This window comes from Colobus angolensis, unplaced genomic scaffold (assembly GCF_000951035.1).
Source record: "Colobus angolensis palliatus isolate OR3802 unplaced genomic scaffold, Cang.pa_1.0 Scaffold95, whole genome shotgun sequence".
Lineage (NCBI taxonomy): Eukaryota > Metazoa > Chordata > Mammalia > Primates > Cercopithecidae > Colobus > Colobus angolensis.
The window spans coordinates 9,128,753-9,151,016 of record NW_012123487.1 but is presented as its reverse complement, the minus strand read 5'-3'; the positions used below and the strand labels follow the sequence as shown (position 1 = coordinate 9,151,016).

At 34.1% G+C, this 22,264-nt stretch overlaps 1 protein-coding gene across 1 annotated transcript in view; it reads right to left on the bottom strand.

Moving 5' to 3' along the window:
* The window catches only part of ERBB4 (erb-b2 receptor tyrosine kinase 4), a 1,169,376-nt gene that overhangs the window by 296,709 nt on the left and 850,403 nt on the right, over positions 1–22,264 (bottom strand). Inside the window, exons 10-12 of the mRNA XM_011932361.1 lie at positions 17,372–17,445; positions 16,162–16,252; positions 14,009–14,208 (exon numbers count right to left, since the gene is read on the bottom strand). Of these exons, the coding sequence (XP_011787751.1) occupies positions 14,009–14,208; positions 16,162–16,252; positions 17,372–17,445 (365 nt within the window). The remainder of the gene's footprint in view (positions 1–14,008; positions 14,209–16,161; positions 16,253–17,371; positions 17,446–22,264) is intronic.

Below are 22,264 nucleotides of genomic sequence, written 5' to 3'. Positions count from 1 at the left end.
ACCCACCCGCCCAATACTGCCTAGCATTTATCACTCAGTGGAGTTGAAAATGTGAACTCCATACCCTGCCTTCTCTGACATCACATGGAAGGGAGGTTGGCCTGGTGAGAGTAGAAGTCTACACTCTTCTCTCTTTTGTGAGCTTGAATGAAGTTTATTTTTTTGTTTGTTATTTTTAGTATTGTATGTTTTTTTGTTGTTTTTCTGTGGTGTTTGGCTGGAGTAGAGCAGTTATTATCTAAAAGATTTCTGTCTTGTCTATCTGCTCCTTTCCAGATTCTTTGGGTAGAAAGAACAGGCTTTTGTTGGGGTTTTTTAAATCTGCATCTGTTGGGGTTTTTGAGTTGCCAGTTTCTTCATCTCGAAATCTGGGATATATGTAGCAAAAAAAAAAAAAAAAAAAAAAAACTCAAGAGAACTCACCTCTGCATTGTTCTTTGGGTTCCAAGATCCCACACCTGTCTGCCTCTTCTGTCCACCTTTCAGAGTCGTCTTATAATGTCCAGGGTTTTTATTTGTACTTAGTGGAGGAAAAGGTAAAAGTATGTTTCCTCCATCTTCCCAGAAGCAAAATCCCAGTAAACATCTTTAATTGATTGCAGACTGTTTTCAAGTTATACTCTGCCACTTCACATCTATTCTAAGGATCTTAAAATAGGATGCTTTTATTTCTTATTCCTTACCTTTGAGCTACTGTCACATCTTACTTTCCCATGTTATTCACTCCACATTACATTGTTACTATTTTCGATTTAGCATGACATTGTATTTGAAGACAACTAAATAATAAGATGAAAGTCGTATATATTCATCCATGTAGTTACCATTTCTGGTGCTCCTCAGCCTATGTACAGATCCGCATTTCCATCTGGTATTTCCTCCTGTCCGAAGGGCTTCCTTTAATATTTCTTACAGTGCAGTTGTCTCTGCGTGCTGTTTTCCTCTCTGGTATTGTCTGTGAACTCTAGCTGCGTTATTCTGCCTGGATTCCTAGCTCTGTCTTCTCAACTTGGAGTTCTTGGGACTCCGCCTGGGATCTTCCTCACTATAGTGTGGCTTAAAATCTCTCTCAAGACAGTTAACCAGAGCAGTCATAAGGCTCACCTCATTTATTTTCTCACTCTCAGGAATCACTTTCCCTTGTGTTCTGCTCTCCAGTCTCTTGCAATTTGTTGTTTCATCTATTTTGTCCTTTTTTTGATTGTTTCATGAGGGAGGGTAAATTTGATCCCTCCCTTTTGTTATTTCATCTTGGTCAGAAGTGGACATCTTATATTTAGTTTCAACAGTGCAGAGTGGGATGACTTGCTGTTTCTTGTTTATAGACAAAAGTTTTCACATAAAATTTCTCCCAAATGCTCCAAGAAAGCTGCTAAGCATCCACTAAACTTCATTGAAAACTACATATTCTTCTATTCTAACTAATTAACTTTATAGTTATCATTTTAAATAACAGATAAAGAGAATTTCTAAAGAGAATCTGAAAGAACAAAGACTAAATGGAATGCTTTCCTGTATAGATAGTGTTGACCCTATGCTTAAATATATTATAAATTATTTTAGGTAACTCATAGTTCGCAGGTTTTGCTTAATTGTGGTTTTCTCCATGTCTTAAAGATTTATTAAAATGAAATATCGTATTTTATGACTATATTTTATCTTCTTACCATATCTACATTCTCTTCCCCTGAAAAGTTGAATGATTTGATGTTTTACTTGGGAATGGCTTATCAACAGTTTATCTGTTTCATTAATTTTGAACCAATAGCAATAGTGCTTCTTTCTTTCTGATTTAGTCATAATACAGAGAAAGAGGTCTCTCTCATTCCACAAAAGAAATGTCAGCATAAATGGAATCTATGTTTGTTTGATACAGAATTTTGCTCTGTTGCCCTAGCTGGAGTGAACGGTGTGATATTGGCTCACTGCAGCCTTGACCTCCTGCACTCAAGTGATCCTTCCACCTTAGCCTCCCAAGTAGCTTGGACTAAAGGTATGCACCATGACACCTGGCTAATTTTGTTTGTTTGTTTGTTTGTTTTTTGTAAAGATGAAGTTTCACCATGGTGCCCACCCTGGTCTCAAACTAAAGTGCTGAGATTACAGGCATAAATGATTGCACCCAGCCAGAAACAGAATCTTAACATAGGTCTTATATCACCACCTCCCAAAAAGTAGAATATAAATGACTTCCCACTAATTTATAAAGATGTAAAGAGTAAAAAGATAGTTTAACCAAACTGATTAAATATGAATGGATGGTCTAATTCTATATAATAGACAAAGTTAAAAAGTAGCAAAGATCAATTACATTTAAGAATATTAAGTTACAATACTCATAACCATTTAGACATTTAAAGGTTATCAAGTATCTCATTTTCTGACATATATAGTTATATACAGTGTTTACATACTCTTTCTAATGGGATAAACATGATCTTCAGAGGAAATCCTGAAGAGGGAAAGTTGTATTATGAGAACAACTAGTAAAGAGAAGTAGAGAATGGTTAAAATTATACTGTAGGGTGTCATGAGTCTCTCACTCTGTATTGATCACTTTTGTTTTCTTTTTTTATATTTTTTGTTCATCAAGTTCTATCTCAGACCTTCAATTACAGATAATTTTATCTATCTATATAAAATATATATATACACATTATACATACAATATATAAATATATATCAATGTAATATATAATATAATATACATTATATATAATATAAATCAAATATATATTCAGTGCTAACTAAATATAGAATATAGTAGGTGTCTTAAGTTAGTGTCCTCACTTAACTCAGTTTCATTCTTGAGGACATTGACAAGGTCACAAATATGACCTTGGCACTGTCTATTTTATGGTATTCCATAAACTTTTGGGCCCATTTATTTTACCATATGACATTATTTATTTTCAGATTTGCTATCTTCTCCCTCTTGTCCCTTCCCCTTCCCTCTGCTAAAGGTGACAGAACTTTACAGTATGTGGAAGGGTAAAGGCTGACTGCTTTGATCTTTCGTTATATGCTTTGACACTAATTGGAGAGGAAGCTTTAGCTTCACTCAAAATCTTACCTCTCTTCTGCTATCTAACGCCTCCCTGGGTCTTTATCATATGCCCAGGTTCAGAGCAGTTTTGGGTCAGGGAAACAATATGTATTGGAAGAAAGCAATAATAAACAGAAAACCATCATAACTATTTTCTTCTCATTCTTTCCAAACCAATAGATGATGGAAATGAGGGTATGAAGGTAGGTTGATCATTTTCTCCAGAGTGAAACCAAAGGAAGTATCTCCATACAGCATAGAACAAAAGGCCAAGGAAACTACTTCTTTGAAATTCTTAAGAGAAAGAAATTTTCGATCAGCACCAATAATTCAACAGCCCTCTGACTTCCCACAGTGATAGTCATGAGTGAAGGAGTGGAAGGGCTCTTCAATGACTTACAGTTCAAAAGGCCATTATAAACCTCTCTAAAGAAACTTTAGCATTGTAGTTATCAGGCAACCTTTAACTTCTTCCGTGTTTCTTCTGGAAGCTGCAAAATAGATTTTTCTTTATCTCATCTGAATTCCAAGTGTCTGTTAAAAATTTGGAGAGATAATAATGTGCTTAGCATTTTGACCTTTACCGAGAACACTGAACCTGCTGTAACTAAAATAGAGGGAAGCTTAAAACAATGGATTTTGCTCCAGTGTTGTATGTGAAAGTAAATGGATTATTTCAAAAATATTGAAATGCATTTGGACAGGTAATGTTCTTCCTTTTTTTGAAGCTGAAAAGTACCATTTAATAGTCATTATATTTAAGGTTTTGTGATTAGACATAGACTTAAACTCTTACTCTGTAATGACCCATGTAGCCTTGGGCAATTACTTACATGCTACTTATCTTTAAAGTGAATAGTAATATCTAGTAATATCTTCTTTTCAGGATTGTGATGAAGATTGATCATCAAATTAGTAGAATTTTTAATGCAGAGTCTAAGACATTAAGTAAATGCTCAATACATGTACTCAAGAGAAATGTGAAGGCATAAAAGCATATCCCTGTGTTTACTTTAAAAAATATTTATTGAGAAACTACTTTATGCAAGCTCTGCTAAGAGCTGAGGATATAACTGAAACATGAAATAGAGTACATATTTTGTTACCTCTTGGAGTTTACAGCTAATGAGAAAAACAGACTGCATATAAATTTATGTATGCATAGAAATGTATATGTGTGTATGTACATGTATATACATGTGTATATATATATATATATATATATATATATATATAACAGAGCACTGAGAGAACATAGAATATAGAAGTTGTCTTAACTTAGTGGGCAAATGGAATTAGGTCAGCCCACAAAAGAAGGGACATTAAAGCTGAAATACGAAGGGTAAGTAGAAATTCTTAAGGCAAAGGGGTGGGGGAAATGGGCAATTGTAACTCCAGCCAAGAGAGTCTAAGGAAGGAATCAGATTAGTGCTCTCAGAAAACTGACATGGGCAGCATATGGGAAAGTGGTACCCTGTAAACTGGTAAGATGGAGATAGGACAGATTGTTCAAGACCTAGTGGCCATTTTCAGGATTTTTGTGTTTTGTCCAAAGAGCTGTTGGAAACTGTTGAAAGATTCTAAGCGGGAGAGTAAAGGACCTCCTATTTCAAAAAATGTCAGTTCAATTTCTTTGATGGGATTGACTTGAAGGCATATTTGAATAGTTGGTGACAAGGAGATAATAGTGATAATAGAGATGGGCATATGACCCAAATAGGGTCAACCTGTACTGGAGAGGGAAGGTAGAGCTTTTTAATCTGTGTTCATAAACTCATAAACTCTGTGAATGCTCTTAGCACATGGCTGCCAGGACCAGTAATTTTTCGTGAAGAATGAGAATTTGCCTAAGAGGAAAGCAGAGTGAAGCAAATAGAGGATTGAGCCCTAGTGATGTTGTTTGAACCCCTGGATCCAATTGTGTTTGAAAAGATATTCCTTGGACTTCTCATTTCTGTGAGTTAATATGGTCTCTCTATGCCTAAAGTAATTTGAGTTGGGCTCATGTCACTAAAAGAATACTGAAATAATTTCCTTTCATGCTGTAACAAATTACTACAGACTTCATTGCTTAAAACCACCTACATTTAAGCTCTCATAGTTCTGGAGTTCAGATGTCCAAAATGACTCTTAAGGGGCTAGAATCAAGGTGTTAGCAAGACTGATTGCTTCTGAAGTCTCCAGGAGAGAATTCGTTTCTTGCCTCTTTTAGCTGTTAAAGACCCCTTTGGCGTGAGCTTGAAGTGACATTGCTGCAACCTTTGCTTCCGTGGTTATATCACCTTTTCCTTTACAGTAGTCAAACCTCCCTCTACCTTCCTCTTATAAAGACACATGTGATTATATTTGTAACTCACTCAAATAACTTCAGGATAATCATTCTATTTTAAGATCCATAACATCTGCTAAATCGTTTTTACCACATAAGATAACGTTCATAGGTTCTGAAGATTTGAATGCGGTCATCCTCATGGGGCCATCATTCAGTCTTTCGTAAGCACTAAACTGCCCAGCAATAAGCTCTGTGTGCAGGCAAGGTTAGACATGTGTAAAGTAGAATGACATTATATGACATTGTAAAAAATTATAATGGGTTAATAAAGAAGTTGGGGAAGCAGCAATGGAGAAGTGCAGACACATACCCATTCCCCATGTTGACCAGGTTAAATAGATGCTACACAAATTGTTGTTAACTCTTATATATCCTAGTTACTGTATATCTCTGACATGAGTGGGACCACAGCAGGAAATTCTGATAGGAGGAGGTGAGAAGCAGTAGTGACAGCAGAAATAAAATGTTAGAAATTCTTAAGGTTTGATTAGAAAACTGAGCACAATATAAAACATCTGTCAGAATAGATGTAAGTGTAAAAACGTAAAATGAATTCAAAAGTATTTTGTTGAAAGTCTAAAGTAAATAAAATCTGATAGTACAATACTTATTATACCATAATTACCCAATTACTGTATAAACTATAATTAAATGCTCCCCTTATTTATTGAATATGTTATCATTAGTAAATGTAAAACAAATCCCACTATTTACAGAATACTTTTTAAAGTTAGCTCTTTATCTTTGTCTCCCAAACCTATTATTAAATATCTGGTTTTAAGCTATTCAATTATGAATTTTCCTACAAGGGAACACAGCTTCAGAAGAAAAAATGAATTGTTATGATCATGTGTCCTTGAATATATTTTTGACTATAGAACGATGGGGGAATAATATGGGGTGTGACAGAGTAGAGTTTCCCAAGGATTTTCTACAGGCACCTGTCTCAGAATGATCTGCTTTGTATTAAAAATGCAGAATCCCAGGTTTCCCATCACACTGTCTGTGTTAGTTTCATAGAAATAGTGTAACAAACTGCCATGAACTAGGCTTCTTAAAACAACAGAAATTTATTCTCTCACAGTTCTAGACGTCAGAAGTCCAAAATCCAGGTGTTCACAGGCTAGTTTCTTCTTGGGGCCTCAGACGGAGAATGTTCTATGGCCCTCCCCTAGCTTTTGGCAGTTGCCAGCAATCCTTGGTGTTCTGGGCTCGCTGCTATATCATTCCAATAGTCGCTTCTGCTGTCACACAGCTGTCTTTCCTCTGAGTGGGTGTATGTCTTCACATGGTGTTCTCATTTGTGTGTGTCCATCTGTGTGTCTCGTCTCTTCTTCTTATAAGTACACTAGTCATTTGATGAAGGACCTACCCTGCTCCAGTATAAGCTCATCTTAACTTTCCTTTTAACTACATGTGCAAATACCCTATTTCCACATATAGTCACATTCATAGATACCAGGGGTCAAGACTTGAGCATCTTCTGGAGGGGACACAATACAACTCACAACAGTGTCTAAATAAGAATCTCTGGAGACTAGCTTTTGCTTTTTTTTTTTTTTGAGGCAGAGTCTCGCTCTGTCGCCCGGGCTGGAGTGCAGTGGCCGGATCTCAGCTCACTGCAAGCTCCGCCTCCCGGGTTTACGCCATTCTCCTGCCTCACCCTCCCGAGGAGCTGGGACTACAGGCACCCGCCACCTCGCCTGGTTTGTATTTTTTTTTCAGTAGAGACGGGGTTTCACCGTGTTCGCCAGGATGGTCTCGATCTCCTGCCCTCGTGATCCGCCCGTCTCGGCCTCCCAAAGTGCTGGGATTACAGGCTTGAGCCACCATGCCCGGCCTAGCTTTTGCATTTTTAATGATTATAGGTTTTACTTTAAAATTTTGCAACCATTGATGAAGAGGCAAGTGAAGTTAAAATATCACCCACCGTTTGTAATAAAAACTGGAGCCTGCAGTAATCCTGGCTTTTATTGTTGAGAGATCATTCTCTCAGAATTTCTAGATTACAAAATAGAAGGGATATCATTTCTGTAGCTAATTGGCAAGAGTAACTACTTATTATCCTTTTGATAAGAACATAGAGAACATTTTGTAGCACTGTTAGTAATTAGTGTGCTGTTTCAAATACAATAACAAAATCTTACTTGAATGCTTTTTTTTTTTTTTTAACAAAGAACAGTGTATTGATGTATTACTTCAGTAATTTTGAAAGGAAAAATCTTAGAAGTATAATTAAGATTTTCTATTTTCTGATTACTCAGAAGAAGAGTGACTTCACTATATTCAAAGTTACACACTTTATGGTTCATATCAAGCTATGGTTTAATGAAATGTGTCACAGAGTTCATTAATTTCCCAGGCTACCAGGCCCAAAGAATAATTCCTTTAACTTAGTAGGCTGCATTTTGTTTGTAAAAGCACATTTACTCAAGATAGCATGGGATGGGTTAGGAGTGCACAAATTAAAGGTGAAAGTATGGGAGCAGGAGAAAGTAAGAACATCTGCCTTACCTTAGTAATATTTTCTTAAAATAAGGTAAATCTTAATTTGTAATCAAAATTCATTTTCTGTAATATACAACATATTAGAAATGACGATGATATAAAGTCTGTTTATTTTATAGAAATCCAACATTTCTTATGATGTTATAGTAAGTAAAATGCTTGCTTCTGTATTTTGCGGTTTTTATCACAGTTACGAGAGAAAAACAAATAAAACAATATATTAAGCAAACACTGTTTTATTCTTCACTGTGTGAGGTGCCTTCTATTCCCTACTTATTAACTCTTCGACCTGCTTCAATTCTGGACATTCAGTGACTCATTATAAAACTGGATGATGTTGTCATCCAGAGAGTTCAGTTATTAGCAATTAACTATAGCTCTAAAATTACCTTTTTCTAGATTCATGTAAAATGGGGTGGATTTTTCTACTGTCAAATTTCAGAAACATAAAAACCACAAATAAATATAAAAATGTGTATCCTTTTTAGCTTATTTGTGACAAAAAATATATTCCCCATCACCAAATATTTTTGCCCTGAGCCATTAATTTAAACTTGATTTTTTTTGAATTTTAGAAAGTCTGTTACTTATCATAAAGCCAATTGTAAAATGTTTTAATTTAGAAGAGAAAAAGAAAAATAAATATATTTCAAGGGATTCTAAAACATATACTTTTTATCTGCTTATTATTTTGAGATCATTTCTAAATTCTTCAATGTCTAGCCTCCTGTTAATAGCATAATAACTAATCTTATTCCCTCCATATCTCCCAATGGTTGATCTTGCAAATTTTTAATTAATCACTTTAATAAGGTAAATTTTTCTTGTGCGTAAAAAAGAAAGCTCTTGATATTTATCTTTCCTTTTTTATGTTCAAGAAGGCATTTTTTGTAAAGTAAAATTAAATATTGTATCTTCACATTATATAATATATGTATATGTGAATGTCTAATATATAAACTATTTTTAATAGAAACATAACATTTTTAGTAGTAATAATAGCTAACACATGTATAGCTCACTCTTGCTCTTTCTTTGTTTCTTTGTCTCTCTCTTTCTTTCTCCTTTCTTCCTTCCTTTTCTTCCTTTTCTTTCCTTCCTTCCTTCCTTCCTTCCTCTCTCCTTCTTTTCTCTCTTTCTTTCTTTCCTCACTTTGCTGCCCAGGCTGAAGTGCAATGGCGTGATCTTGGCTCACCACAACCTCCACCTCCTGGATTCAAGTGGTTCTCCTGCCTCAGCCTCCCGAGTAGGTGGGATTACAGGTGTGCACCACCACACCTGGCTAATTTTTGTATTTTTAGTAGAGATGGGGTTTCACCATATTGGCCAGGCTGGTCTCAAACTTCTGACCTCAGGTGATCTGCCCACCTCTGCCTCCCAAAGTGCTGGGATTACAGGCATGAGACACCACGCCCAGCCAACATTTTCTTTATTTTGAGAGGAATCACGGTGAAATGAAGAGCCTAGACTTTGAAGTCAGACAGGCATTGGATTGAAGTCCTTAATAGGATTTTAGTAGTGCCAAAACTGGAAACATTATTTAACTTTTTAAATAAATGTATACTCATCTGCAAATGCAGATGATTATACTTTACAGGGTGATTGTAATAACTAAATTAAACAATATAGCTCGGTTGAGAGATAGAGTCTGGCACCTTTTAGCTGATTTGTTAGCTGATTAGCTGAAGTCAATAAGGAGAGATGGGTTGTTTAATAAATTATTTTGGATCCACATCGCAATCAGGAATTTTTCAAAAATTCTACACCAAAACGACAAGATGTGTTAAAAATTTCAATATTGTTTTTAAAGTACTAGATGAAAAGAATTATCTAAAAATACAAGATCAAACAAAAGGAAAAGAGCAATCTAACCACTTAACTATATAAAAATATGGCTTGATAAACATTGGATTATCAAGAGACAAATTATTCAAATTACCAGTAAGAGAGGAACTTATTCCCAACACATTTAAGGAACAAAATTTAATGAATTTAATTTGTAAATAGTTCTTTCAAATTTAGGAGAAAAAGAACAACTCCCAAATTAAAAATGAACAAAGTTCACATATAAAGCAATTTACAAGATAAAAAAAGATGAATTAATCATGTAAATATAAAATACTTCTTTTCTTCTTTTAGATCACTGAAATTGAAAACCATAGATAATATCCAGTGATTTAGAGTGACGGAAAATATTACTATCACACAGTGTTTGCAACAAGGTTAATTGATTTAGTATTTTCGGAAGATGACAGAGAAATTAGTGAGAAAAGTTTTATGTAGCCTCATTTACAGAGAAATTCCACATCTAAGGTTTTAGCCACAGGAAATAATTGTACACTACAAAATGTTTCATAAAGTAGATACACATCATGGCAGTAGTGATAATATAAAAATGGAAAATAACCTAAAATACAATTAATATGGTACTGGTCCAGAATACTTCTATAAATAGCTTTAAAAAGGAATGAGGAAGGCCAGGCATGGTGGCTCACGCCTGTAATCCCAGCACTTTGGGAGGCCGAGGTGGGTGGACCAACTGAGGTCAGGAGTTCGAGACCAGCCTAACCAACATGAAGAAACCCCATCTCTACTAAAAATACAAAATTAGCCAGGTGTGGTGTTGCATGCCTGTAATCTCAGTTACTTAGGAGGCTGAGGCAGGAGAATCGCTTGAACCCGGGAGGCAAAGGTTGTGGTGGGCCAAGATCGTGCCATTGCACTCCAGCCTGGGCAACAAGAGTGAGAATCCATCTCAAAAAAAAAAGGAATAAGGAAGAGCTCTATCTATTGAATGTGAGATGCTTATACTGATGCTTATACTATATTAAGTACAAGACATAGATGACTGAATGGTATTTAAATAGAAATGGTATGATCCCATTTATATATGAAAATATATATCAAAATATGCATGTTATATTGAATGATATTCATTATTTCATTTGGCCTATGTTATATCCTTGGTTTTACACATTACTGATTTCTAAAAGAAAATTTGCTTTGCTTTTTCCCTAATGCTTAAGCTTCTTATCCCACATCACAATATGTGTGTGTATATGCCCCAAAGTAGGTGATTCATGTCAATAAGATAGAATCTTCTTCAATACCAATGGATGAATGTTTCCCTAAATTAGGGTTATACTCTTGTTTCCTTCGACATCCTTAAAAAAATTAGTACCACTACCTTTCAAAAATTTAACTATGAATTCAAAATAATGTAAAGAAATATATAAAATAATCAGAAAAAAACATTCTTCCTCTTTGATGCACTTAATCACTTTACAAATCCTACAAAAATTCATATTTCATATAACTTTCTATACTCGAAAAGCAAATAGGAAGAAGAAAATGCAAAAAATAAATGTAGGGAAACAAGATGAGAAAAAGGGATATTTCAGTAAATTATATAATGTTATTTCACACCTCTTTAAAATTTCTAGACATTTCAAATGACTAAAAGGGAGTGAATGATAATAATAATGATAATAACTAAAATATAAAATGCATTTAAACTTTCAGTGTTATGCTTCTTGGATTGAGGTTGACTACTTTTCATTAAGTTCATAAGCCAACTCTTAGATTTAGATCAGAGTATTTCACGGTAACTGTGCGTAAATGTAAGTGGGCATGTAAGGGTGTGTATGCATGGATATGTTTTCTAGGTGTGTGTATATGCATGTGTGTTGTATATGGAACTGCATACAGACATTCACGCTGTATATTCATATATGTTTAGGTGTTGTAGTGAACATGTGTGTATGCTCATGTACATCTTGTGTGTGTATGATATACCAGGATGGAATATCCCAAAAGGAAACATTTACAGTGCATTTACAATGAAGCAAGCATTTAGACATTCCCATTTACAAACAGTACTGGGGATCGTAAACATCAGCAGCATCTCTGAGGTCAAGTTTACAGGGTAATTATATTTCTGAAAATGGAGGCATATGGAATTGTTATGGATCCAGTGTGCTGTGAGTCTGAAGTCCAAATTCTGATAAATGAATTCCATGCAAAATATATTTATTCTAATATGTTAAAAATGAAAAATGATATGCTTGATACTATAGCACCACAAAACTATGTTTCTCCTAACTGCTTCATTTTTTTTCCCCAAACTGCAAAGTCAATTCTTGTGCACGGAACAAAAAAAAAAAATATGTCTATGGTCAGAAAAGTAGTCAACCTCAATCCAAGAAGCATAACACTGAAAGTTTAAATGCATTTTATATTTTAGTTATTATCATTATTATTATCATTCACTCCCTTTTAGTCATTTGAAATGTCTAGAAATTTTAAAGAGGTGTGAAATAACATTATATAATTTACTGAAATATCCCTTTTTCTCATCTTGTTTCCCTACATTTATTTTTTGCATTTTCTTCTTCCTATTTGCTTTTCGAGTATAGAAAGTTATATGAAATATGAATTTTTGTAGGATTTGTAAAGTGATTAAGTGCATCAAAGAGGAAGAATGTTTTTTTCTGATTATTTTATATATTTCTTTACATTATTTTGAATTCATAGTTAAATTTTTGAAAGGTAGTGGTACTAATTTTTTTAAGGATGTCGAAGGAAACAAGAGTATAACCCTAATTTAGGGAAACATTCATCCATTGGTATTGAAGAAGATTCTATCTTATTGACATGAATCACCTACTTTGGGGCATATACACACACATATTGTGATGTGGGATAAGAAGCTTAAGCATTAGGGAAAAAGCAAAGCAAATTTTCTTTTAGAAATCAGTAATGTGTAAAACCAAGGATATAACATAGGCCAAATGAAATAATGAATATCATTCAATATAACATGCATATTTTGATACACAATTAGATTTTATATTTTGTGATTCTATGTGGAACAGAAGAATGAGTAAGAACTTAAGTTCACTTTTAGCAGGAACCTCATGTTGGGATAGATCTCCTTCATTTAGAAATATTTTTAAGGATCAAAAAGAACTAAAATATAAGAGAATTAATCATAAATTATATTTTATGAAGATTGGTAGACTGAGCTGCCTTAAATTATTTCTGGAACAAGATGGGATCTTAATAAATCAATTAATTCACTGAAAATAAACAAATTATGTTGGCCTCTTAAGAGTTTATAACTTTTAAAAAAGTCTTCTATTTATTCACACACACACACACACATACACACACAAACTCAATCATTATTCATGTATACCCTTATGATTCCTTTAATGGAGAGATCAAAGAAGTAAGAAAATACTCTGAGAGCAGAATTTTCTAGGGTTCTGCCTTTTAGAACAGATTGATTTTGTGCCCACAACAAGAATATTCATTTGCAAACAGATCATTTGAGTTCGGAGTCATTTTATTCAGTATTTACCATAATAAGTCAGATGATTGTACTCATAATAGTGGCACTCATAGGATGTAGGAAAGAGTAGTATTCAGTAGAAAAACAGGGAAGAACTAAGCATAAATCATTGGAATATCAGTGCATTAGATAGGAATGGCATAGTCATGTGCCTACAAAAGCATTATTTGCTTCAGAGTAAATGAGAAATTATTAAATGAATCAATAAGTAGCAAAACAGATGAAAAAATGATAAATACATGTCTACATAAATGCATTAATAAAGTAAACTTTCTTTCTGAACAACAAAACATCTTGAACAATATACTTCTTGAATAGTAGTTTTTACACGTTAGAAAAATACAACTTCATTTTTCTTACCATCTCTAAATGGCAAAACTCTGTTATTCTGTTATGAAAATCACTGAAACCAAACAAAACAGAGAATTCAATAGGGTGGATCTCCACAAATTGACTGGATCTTTGAAATTACCTGGGATGCCAATAATTTAAATACCCAGGTTCCATTTAGACATACTGAATTCAAATCTCCACAGGAGGGTTCTTAAGATTAGGTAAGACATCTTACAAATATGCCATATGTTGTAGAAAGTCACTTATTCTGATTATTTCATATCATATTGGTAATTGTAATAACTACCTTCCTTTTTAAGGGTTGGGATAACAAAGCAACAATTCTGACCTGATGTTATTTTTAATGTTTTGGTCCAAAGAAGAATGGGAAAAAATTTAAGTCTCTATGTTTTAAATGTCTGAGTAATGTACTTACTACAGTTTTCAGCTTTTCTATTGTCCCGGATTACTATTCTTTGGTTGATTGTGCTGAAGAGTGTTGTCCAGTTAATGGTATGATAATAACACAAGTTGCTGTTGTCAGTGATATAGATGTTTCCTGCGCTGATTTCCTTCAGGGACTGGAACTGTAGAGAGGTGATGCCCTGTTGCTTGAGGATAAGCAAGGAGAGGCCACTAAGGAGGGGGAAGGGAGAAAATGGAACCATGAGACACATTGTGGAGTAAAATAAGGCCGTCACATTTTATTTTTAAAAGAATATTAATGGAGTATAAATAGAGAATGAATCAGTAAATCTGTGTTTTGAATGATATTTGTTTTTACATGCTATATACAGTTTTTAAAGTAATAATTTGACCTCCCAAAGTAAAATTTCCATTGCTTACGGTTATGCGTACTGGCAGTGTATCTCTATTTCTGTGTGTATATTTACCACTGAAATATCTGCTCACTATCTTCCCACCCCAAGCCTTAACTTTACGTTGTTCAATGATGAAATCCTGTATTAACACTAGAGAAGTGTTTATAAAACAATCGTTCATCTACTCAAAGTAAGACATTAATTCCTCTTTATGTAATAGATTTAGACATATAGACATACTTTCAGAGTATGTCTAAATAATTTCAGAAAATGATTATAGGTATTTAGCTTTAATTTATACCTCAGACACCAGAACTGTAATAATTGAGGCATGTGTAAGTAAGGTTAGGAGATGGTAAAAAGTAAAGAATAAAACTAAACTAAAATTAGAAAAAGAAAACAAACTCAGATGCCTTGGGTATCTGGGAAAAAGATCTCTAAAAGTTCAATAACAACTACGCTGTTTAGAATTGCTCACATCATGCACTCCATACTTGGAAAATACTAACATTACTTTGAGTGACAGACGATTGAAAAATCAAGGAAACTACTTTTATTTTAATATAGTCCACATTATTGTAATTAATTACTTTTTTACTTTTTTTACTTATTTACTTTTCCATTCTCTAAAGCATAAACATGCTTCCCATATTTCAATCAGTTAACGAATATTATTTTACATTTTGGAGATCAATGCTTTCCACTTTTATTTTTAGTTTTAAATATTCTTTGCCATTAATATTTATAATTATTTTCCATGGTTGTCAGAATATGTGTGTGTGTGTTTGTGTGTGTGTATGCTCAATGATAAAGACTAAGACGTAACTCTTTCTCTCAAATTTTGTCCCCATCATAACTATCTTGAGGTGTTGAGTACAACGTTAGCACAATGTCTCGATTAGCTTATAATGTTTATTCAATGGATAGTAAAAGTTGTTTACATATAGAACTCTAATAGGTTGTATCTCTCGACTATCCTTTTTTATTAAGCTCCTTTCTCCTTTACATTTTTAAAACCCCTTATAAATATAACTTTTAAATTTTAATAGTGAAATTCAATGTACTTTTTATAAAACATTATTATAAAATCAATGATGATATTAATTCTGGAGACATTTTGAACTTAAGTAGACAAATTAAAAAAATTCTTATGTAAATTGACTTTTAATTGCTCATAAATAAGAACATCATACGGATGACATTGAAGAAACCTGTTATTTACTCTTATAATGTGAATTTAAATTATTGACATTATAATTTTATCAATGTCCTTCTAAACCTGAATTTTCTTGTCCATTTATTAAGCAGCAGTACATGTAGAATGGTGGACCAGTTCCTAAAACATCAGCCCTGTGATGTGTAGTTCAAATTATAGCACCAGAGACAAGAACAGAACCTCCTGGCACAACAGCATTTGTATCCTATACACCCGAGCCATTACCAAGTCACACAACTCTTATCTTTTAATTATGATAACATCTGATAAAAAAAGAAAGTTTCATTAATTGTTCATATCTTGCACCCCATACTTGCAAAATACTAATATTATTTTGAGTGACAGACAATTGAAAAATCAAACTATATATTCTGTAATACTTCATACCATCATCGGAGGTATTCTCAATGAGCTTATCTTTGGAAATAAGGATGGAAGCATGAATTCCCCCCAGAATCAGTAAATCAATAAGAGTGATGGTTTTGACTTAATGCCCAGATGATGCTCCTCTTGAAATCTGTAAGACCTGCAATTTTAAACATATCCACTTACCTATAGAGTACTCTTCCACCAATGGTCACTAGGTTAGAAAAAACACTGAAATCAGTCATGTTTGGCGGCCATGACTGTATGTTCAGGAAACCTACAAGTGAAGAGTAGTAAAAATAAATCAGAATATCATTGTCTTAGTATTAGTGCTGATTTTTCTTGAAATACGGTGAAAACATGTTGAAAGGTGGGAAGTGAGAAAGGGGTAGTGAACATTTCTATTTTTGAAACACTCTATTACGTATGTATTCTTCCAAGATTGAGTCTCTTACCCAATAAAACTGTATGTGTTGAAAGGTTTCAATGACTCAATTTGATTTATTCTTACAAATGCAAGAATGTAGTCTAACTAGATAAAGAGAAAAATATAGTTTCAATTTCTCTGAAATCTTTTACCTCTTCATCTGTATGCTTACGATATCAGTGTCACCCTTGTATTCTAAGACATTTATATACATATCTAACCTTTCTCATTAGATTTTGCATTATTTTACGGTAAGCCCATGTCTGATTCATATCTATGGGCCCCATATTACCTACTAAGACAATGTTGAACACATTACAGGCTTAATATATATGTGCTAAATAAATGCTACATGTTATCCATGTTCAAGAGTACTTCTTTTGAAAAAGTAAACAGAAAAACATGGGTTCAAAGATCAGTTGACACTTGCAAAAGTTGTAATGTCAGACTTTCAAAGATATTCATTTTGTAATTCCATGGGCTTTCAAAATATGCATAAAAGCTAATACCATCTTTAAAAATAATATGAGTTTTTACAAACTAAAATCTGCTTTGAAAATTAGTTGCTGATTCCAATCTTATGAAACTTTCTTTTTGTTTTCTTTTTTGTTGTTATTTTGAGATGGAGTCTCACTCTATTGCCAGGGTGGAGTGCAGCGGTGTGATCTTGGCTCACTGCAATCTCCACCTCCTGGGTTCAAGCAATTCTCCTGCCTCAGCCTCCTGAGTGGCTGGGATTATAGGCATGCACCATCACACCTAGCTAATTTTTGTATTTTTAGTAGAGACAGGGTTTCACCATGTTGGCCAGGATGGTCTCAATCTCCTGATCTCATGATCCACCCACCTTGACTTCTCAAAGTGCTGGGATTACAGGTGTGAGCCACTGTGCCCAGCCAATCTCATGGTTTTTTTTTTTTTTTTTTATTACGTTGTCCATAGCACAACAGTTGCAGTTTTTAAAATTACCTGTTATCTCTCTGACTGTCCGAAAGACATTCAGTTTCTCTGGGTCTATGGCTTCAATTGCATTGTAAGGATCCCTAGAAAATCAAGAAGAAAAGTAGCCAAATTTAAATTTTACTAAAGGAGTGAAAATATAAGAAATGTGACAGTAGTTATCTTATTCAAATTTAATTTTAATTAGCAATAGGGGCGTTATCAATGCATGTCTAAATTCATCTGTGCTAGATGTGGAGGAGGAATAATAGGTGTTTTTGATGTCACAAAATATGAGATTTTCATCAAAGCCTATTCTAGATCTATAAGATTATTCAGATTGAACTATTCTGATGAAATTCCCAAAGATAGCAAGTTCTATCTATGTATGAACCATTTTATATTGCTTTGTTTTAAAAGTTTATTATTGATTGGGAAGAATATATCTAGTCTAGAAATAAATTATATTATAGTGAGAACAACTGGTATTTCTGCTCCTCAAAGAAGTATACATTGCTAACAGTACCTGGAATTCATAAGAAGGATAGAAACAAGCACAGATAAAATTGACATTTTTTTTTTCTGTAGCTCTACATTTATCTACTCGTGAATTTTCATAATATTTATGACATTGTCCAAAAGTATCTCTTCATACAGATTGCTTAGAACCATCTTGTTCCTATCTAGCTTATTCATATTCATGTTTATAACACAGGAACTATTCGCTTCCATGTATATGAATTCAAGCAAGACTTCCAGATTTTTTTTTTTAAAGAAATCCACAGTAAGTTTTAAAATTTTATTACATTAAAAGACATTTCGTACTATCCTAGGTAGAGACCTCATATTAATATATATCATTTACAGAGAGATTAAATTTTATCCATTGGCTGCTTCTTCAAGACAGATCAAAACTTCTAAGAACAGTGATCTTAGGCTTTTTTAGAAGTATGTATCTACCTGTAGCAGTCAAACAAATTTTATTCTTACTGTAGATATCTTTTCTTTTACCGGTCTCTGAGAACATTCCTTTTCGGTATGGTGAATAACCACTAATGATCCACTATAAGTAGCCTTAATAGGGCTATCAATCAACATGCTCCATAACCTCCTGACAAACAGATAGGCATATGGCCTATGTCCTGGGGATTTGTGTCTGAATCCATTGGCATTTATTCATGCCAGCATTCAAATCTTGAAAAGAGTATCAGTTCCAGCAACCTTGATCTCTGGAACCGCCTTGTACTGGCTTTCTGAACTTGGTTCATCAGCATATTCTTCTCTACTGCAAACCATTCCACATCTTTTAAAAAAATTTGCTTGATTAAATTACTGTTTCAAACTAAGAAGTGCAATCAATACAATGTACTGCTAGTTTAACATGGAGTGCTTTATACTAGGCTCAAATACTGGATATTGCTGAGGTTGGAGAAACACTAAAAATGTGTTTCCCTATAATTCACACATAAACTATTGATTAAAATTTTCTCAATGTCATATTAATATCTCACAAAAGCTTAAAGTCTCAATTACATGTTCTAGCAAACTTTCTCTATTTACAAGCAAAGATATATGGAACAAATAACTATGCTTTCAATGAATATGAAGCCAAAAATGAAGTATATCATGTAGGAAAACTCTTGCCTTCACTTTTTTTTTTTTTTTTTTTGAGGCGGAGTCTCGCTCTGTTGCCCGGACTGGAGTGCAGTGGCCGGATCTCAGCTCACTGCAAGCTCCGCCTCCCGGGTTTACGCCATTCTCCTGCCTCAGCCTCCGGAGTAGCTGGGACTACAGACGCCCGCCACCTCGCCCAGCTAGTTTTTGTATTTTTTGTATTTTTAGTAGAGACGGGGTTTCACCGTGTTAGCCAGGATGGTCTCGATCTCCTGACCTCGTGATCCGCCCGTCTCGGCCTCCCAAAGTGCTGGGTGCAAAGAATTTTGTATACAGAGGAAATATCAGCTCTGCAGTACAAGAATGAGCTTTCAACATTTGTTCTTTGATGAAAAGCAGTGTATAGAACAGCTCAAGTCATATAATCAAATATTCTGGCTTTATTGAGAAAGACACAAAATTCACGGCAAGTATACAATAATGGGGTCAGTCCAAACCTTTACTGAGAACACTTCTATGTTACCGGGAATGAAATGAATTCCGGAATGTTAACATGAAGCCCAATGGACCACAGATATTTTATACAGTTAATTTTAGAGATTCAGGACTCGTGTAAAATAAGCTGACAGAATTCCACTCACTGACTTCAAAGTATGTCTTGGGAGTTGCATCCTGTAGCCACTCGAAATACACAGTACTTTAAAACAGTTAACTTTCCTAACTAAATTCAGAGCCATGCAAAAGAACGTTATGTCTACCCTGTCATTGTGTTTGGTGATCCAAAATAAAGCTCAGGAGAAAGAGAGAGAAACATATTTTCATTTCCACTGAAATAACTTTGTTTTATCATCAAGCTTATTATTTCTCTTCCATTGTCTATCACCATTGCAGTCTACCATGTAAACCTTTCTTGCCAGTGTCTCACTGTGACACAGCATGAACATGCTTATTTGGTGAGTATTTTGTTACCCTAAGCACATGTCCATCAACAGTGTAAAATGTAACAAAAAAACATGAAGGAAAAGTTTTCCTAACGATAACCCTAAGCACTAAGCTTTCCTGCAGTTCCTATCCTAAACAAGAAAATGAGTGCCTACTACTATTTCTGGCAATGGTACTATTGTACTGTAAACTAAACTTGCCAATTAACTTTCTTGAGCCCAATTATATGTTAAAATTGTAATTGATAAATTGCCAGTAAATATCTTTTATGGAGCAACTCATTTTAAAAAGCATATAACAACCTCATTAAATTGTTATTTTTGCATTTTATTAGTTAAAAACATCTCAGCTATTTTAATCAAACCATACGATCTTATTAAGAGCTAGTTAGTAAAATATTACGGGTAATGGAAATTAAGTGAGGTAAAACATTTCTTTAATTCATTGCAAGTTTTCTGCTTATAATACTCTGTACTGTTCACCTTTAAAATATTTCTGTCCTTACACACACAAACACACACACACACACAAAAATTACATTCATGACCGTACTTGCATCTATACATATAGAACATGTCTAAGTCTATTGAATTAACTCTATAGTCATACTTTCCTCAGATGAAAGAGAAAGGCTTCAGAATATATGTTTCATGCTGGCATGACAGTGAGAATAAAGAATACATCATAATTCACTTACATGTTTGTCCTGGAAAATACCTTATAAATTATGCTTGAGACCCAATTATAATTATAATTTTAAATATTCCAGGTATAAGTGTTATCATTAAGGACAAATAATCATCTGAACTAAGAACCATGACTCATCATAAGGAAAATTTTGCCTTTATTTGGTTTCCAAAAGTCTATATAAGACTATAATCAAGTCTATAAAATTAATATTTGTTGCACAACATGCTGTGCTATAAATGAGACGTAGGCACTGCGATTTTTCTTTTGCACTGTCTTCTTCTCCTCCTGTTTTCTTTTTTATTGATTTTCATTTCTCTCTGTTCTCATCCTTCTCTCTCTCTCTCTCACTATCTTTCTCTCCTTCCCCACACTTCCAACCTTCTATTTGATACCATTTGTTAAGGTTTTACAATATGCCAGGCACTGGGCTGAGCAATTCAAAACAACTTTTGTTTTTAACCACCACAATAATCATAGGAAATAGGCATTTAATGTTAATCAATTTTTCAAGTTTTTTATTGGGGGAAACCTAGTGTTTGAGGTGAGAGAAAGCCACCCAACTCAGTGCAAACCCTCCATGGTTTGTGATACAAATCACATTCCAATCTGCTCTGGATCCAATTGTCCAAGAAGAAATCCGAACTCTCATTTCCTAAGTTTATGATTAAGACAAACTTGGTTTACTTTTCTAATTCTAATCCATGTAAGTTGATTTTCCATAAATATTTTTTCACCTGGATGAATGAGTAATATTTTTCTCCTTAGAAGTCTGGGTTAGTCTAACGTAGTATTCTTCCAATAAACTTGGAATTGCATGCTCCTTACTGCCTGATGCATTTTTATTCATTGGACTACCTGTTTCCAGTTTTTATTACATTTATTTATTAAACATTCCTCCACTCTGGGCCACAGGTAAATATATACATATATATATATGGCTACATATTATATATATGGCTACATATTTTATAAATATAGTCATTTTATAACTAGTAGAAATCTAGAGTTTTAATAATTATGTTCTATGATGAACCAAGACTAAAATAATCTGAACCTTACTAGATAAAATATTTTTGAAACCTTCCTACCCATGTTTTATCTGTAAGAATTTTAGCCTTGGCAGGTCACTTTTGGTGGTCTGCAGTCTTTCTACTGTCACAAAATTCTTTCAGTGTTTCTCAATGGGGGCAGCACCACCCCACTAACAGGAAGTTGGCACATCTGTAGAGCTGTTTCAGTTGTAACAGAGACTGGGGGATCCTGTAGTTTACAGGGGTTATCACAAGGTTGTTAATTGTCTCTTAAATCAAAAGAATTGCGTCGTGTTTTATACAACCTTAAAATGTCCTACTAGACATTTAGGACCTCATATGTGCAAACTTCATGCTTGGTCATACTCTGGCCAGGTATAATTCCCTAGTCGTGTTACTCCAATTTCACTTGATCTTAGCCAAAAAGTCGAGAAGCAATTTACTCCAATTTCAATGAAAGTCATTTCCCTCTTTCTTTTGTCATATGACAATGTGTCTGGCTAGTGGTTTTCTCTTCCAGTGGTCAGTTGTTCCTCTGCTTTTTATTTCCTGGTACTTCTTTTTTTTTTTTTTTTTTTTTTTCGGAGTCTAGCTCTGTCGCCCAGGCTGGAGTGCAGTGGCCGGATCTCAGCTCACTGCAAGCTCC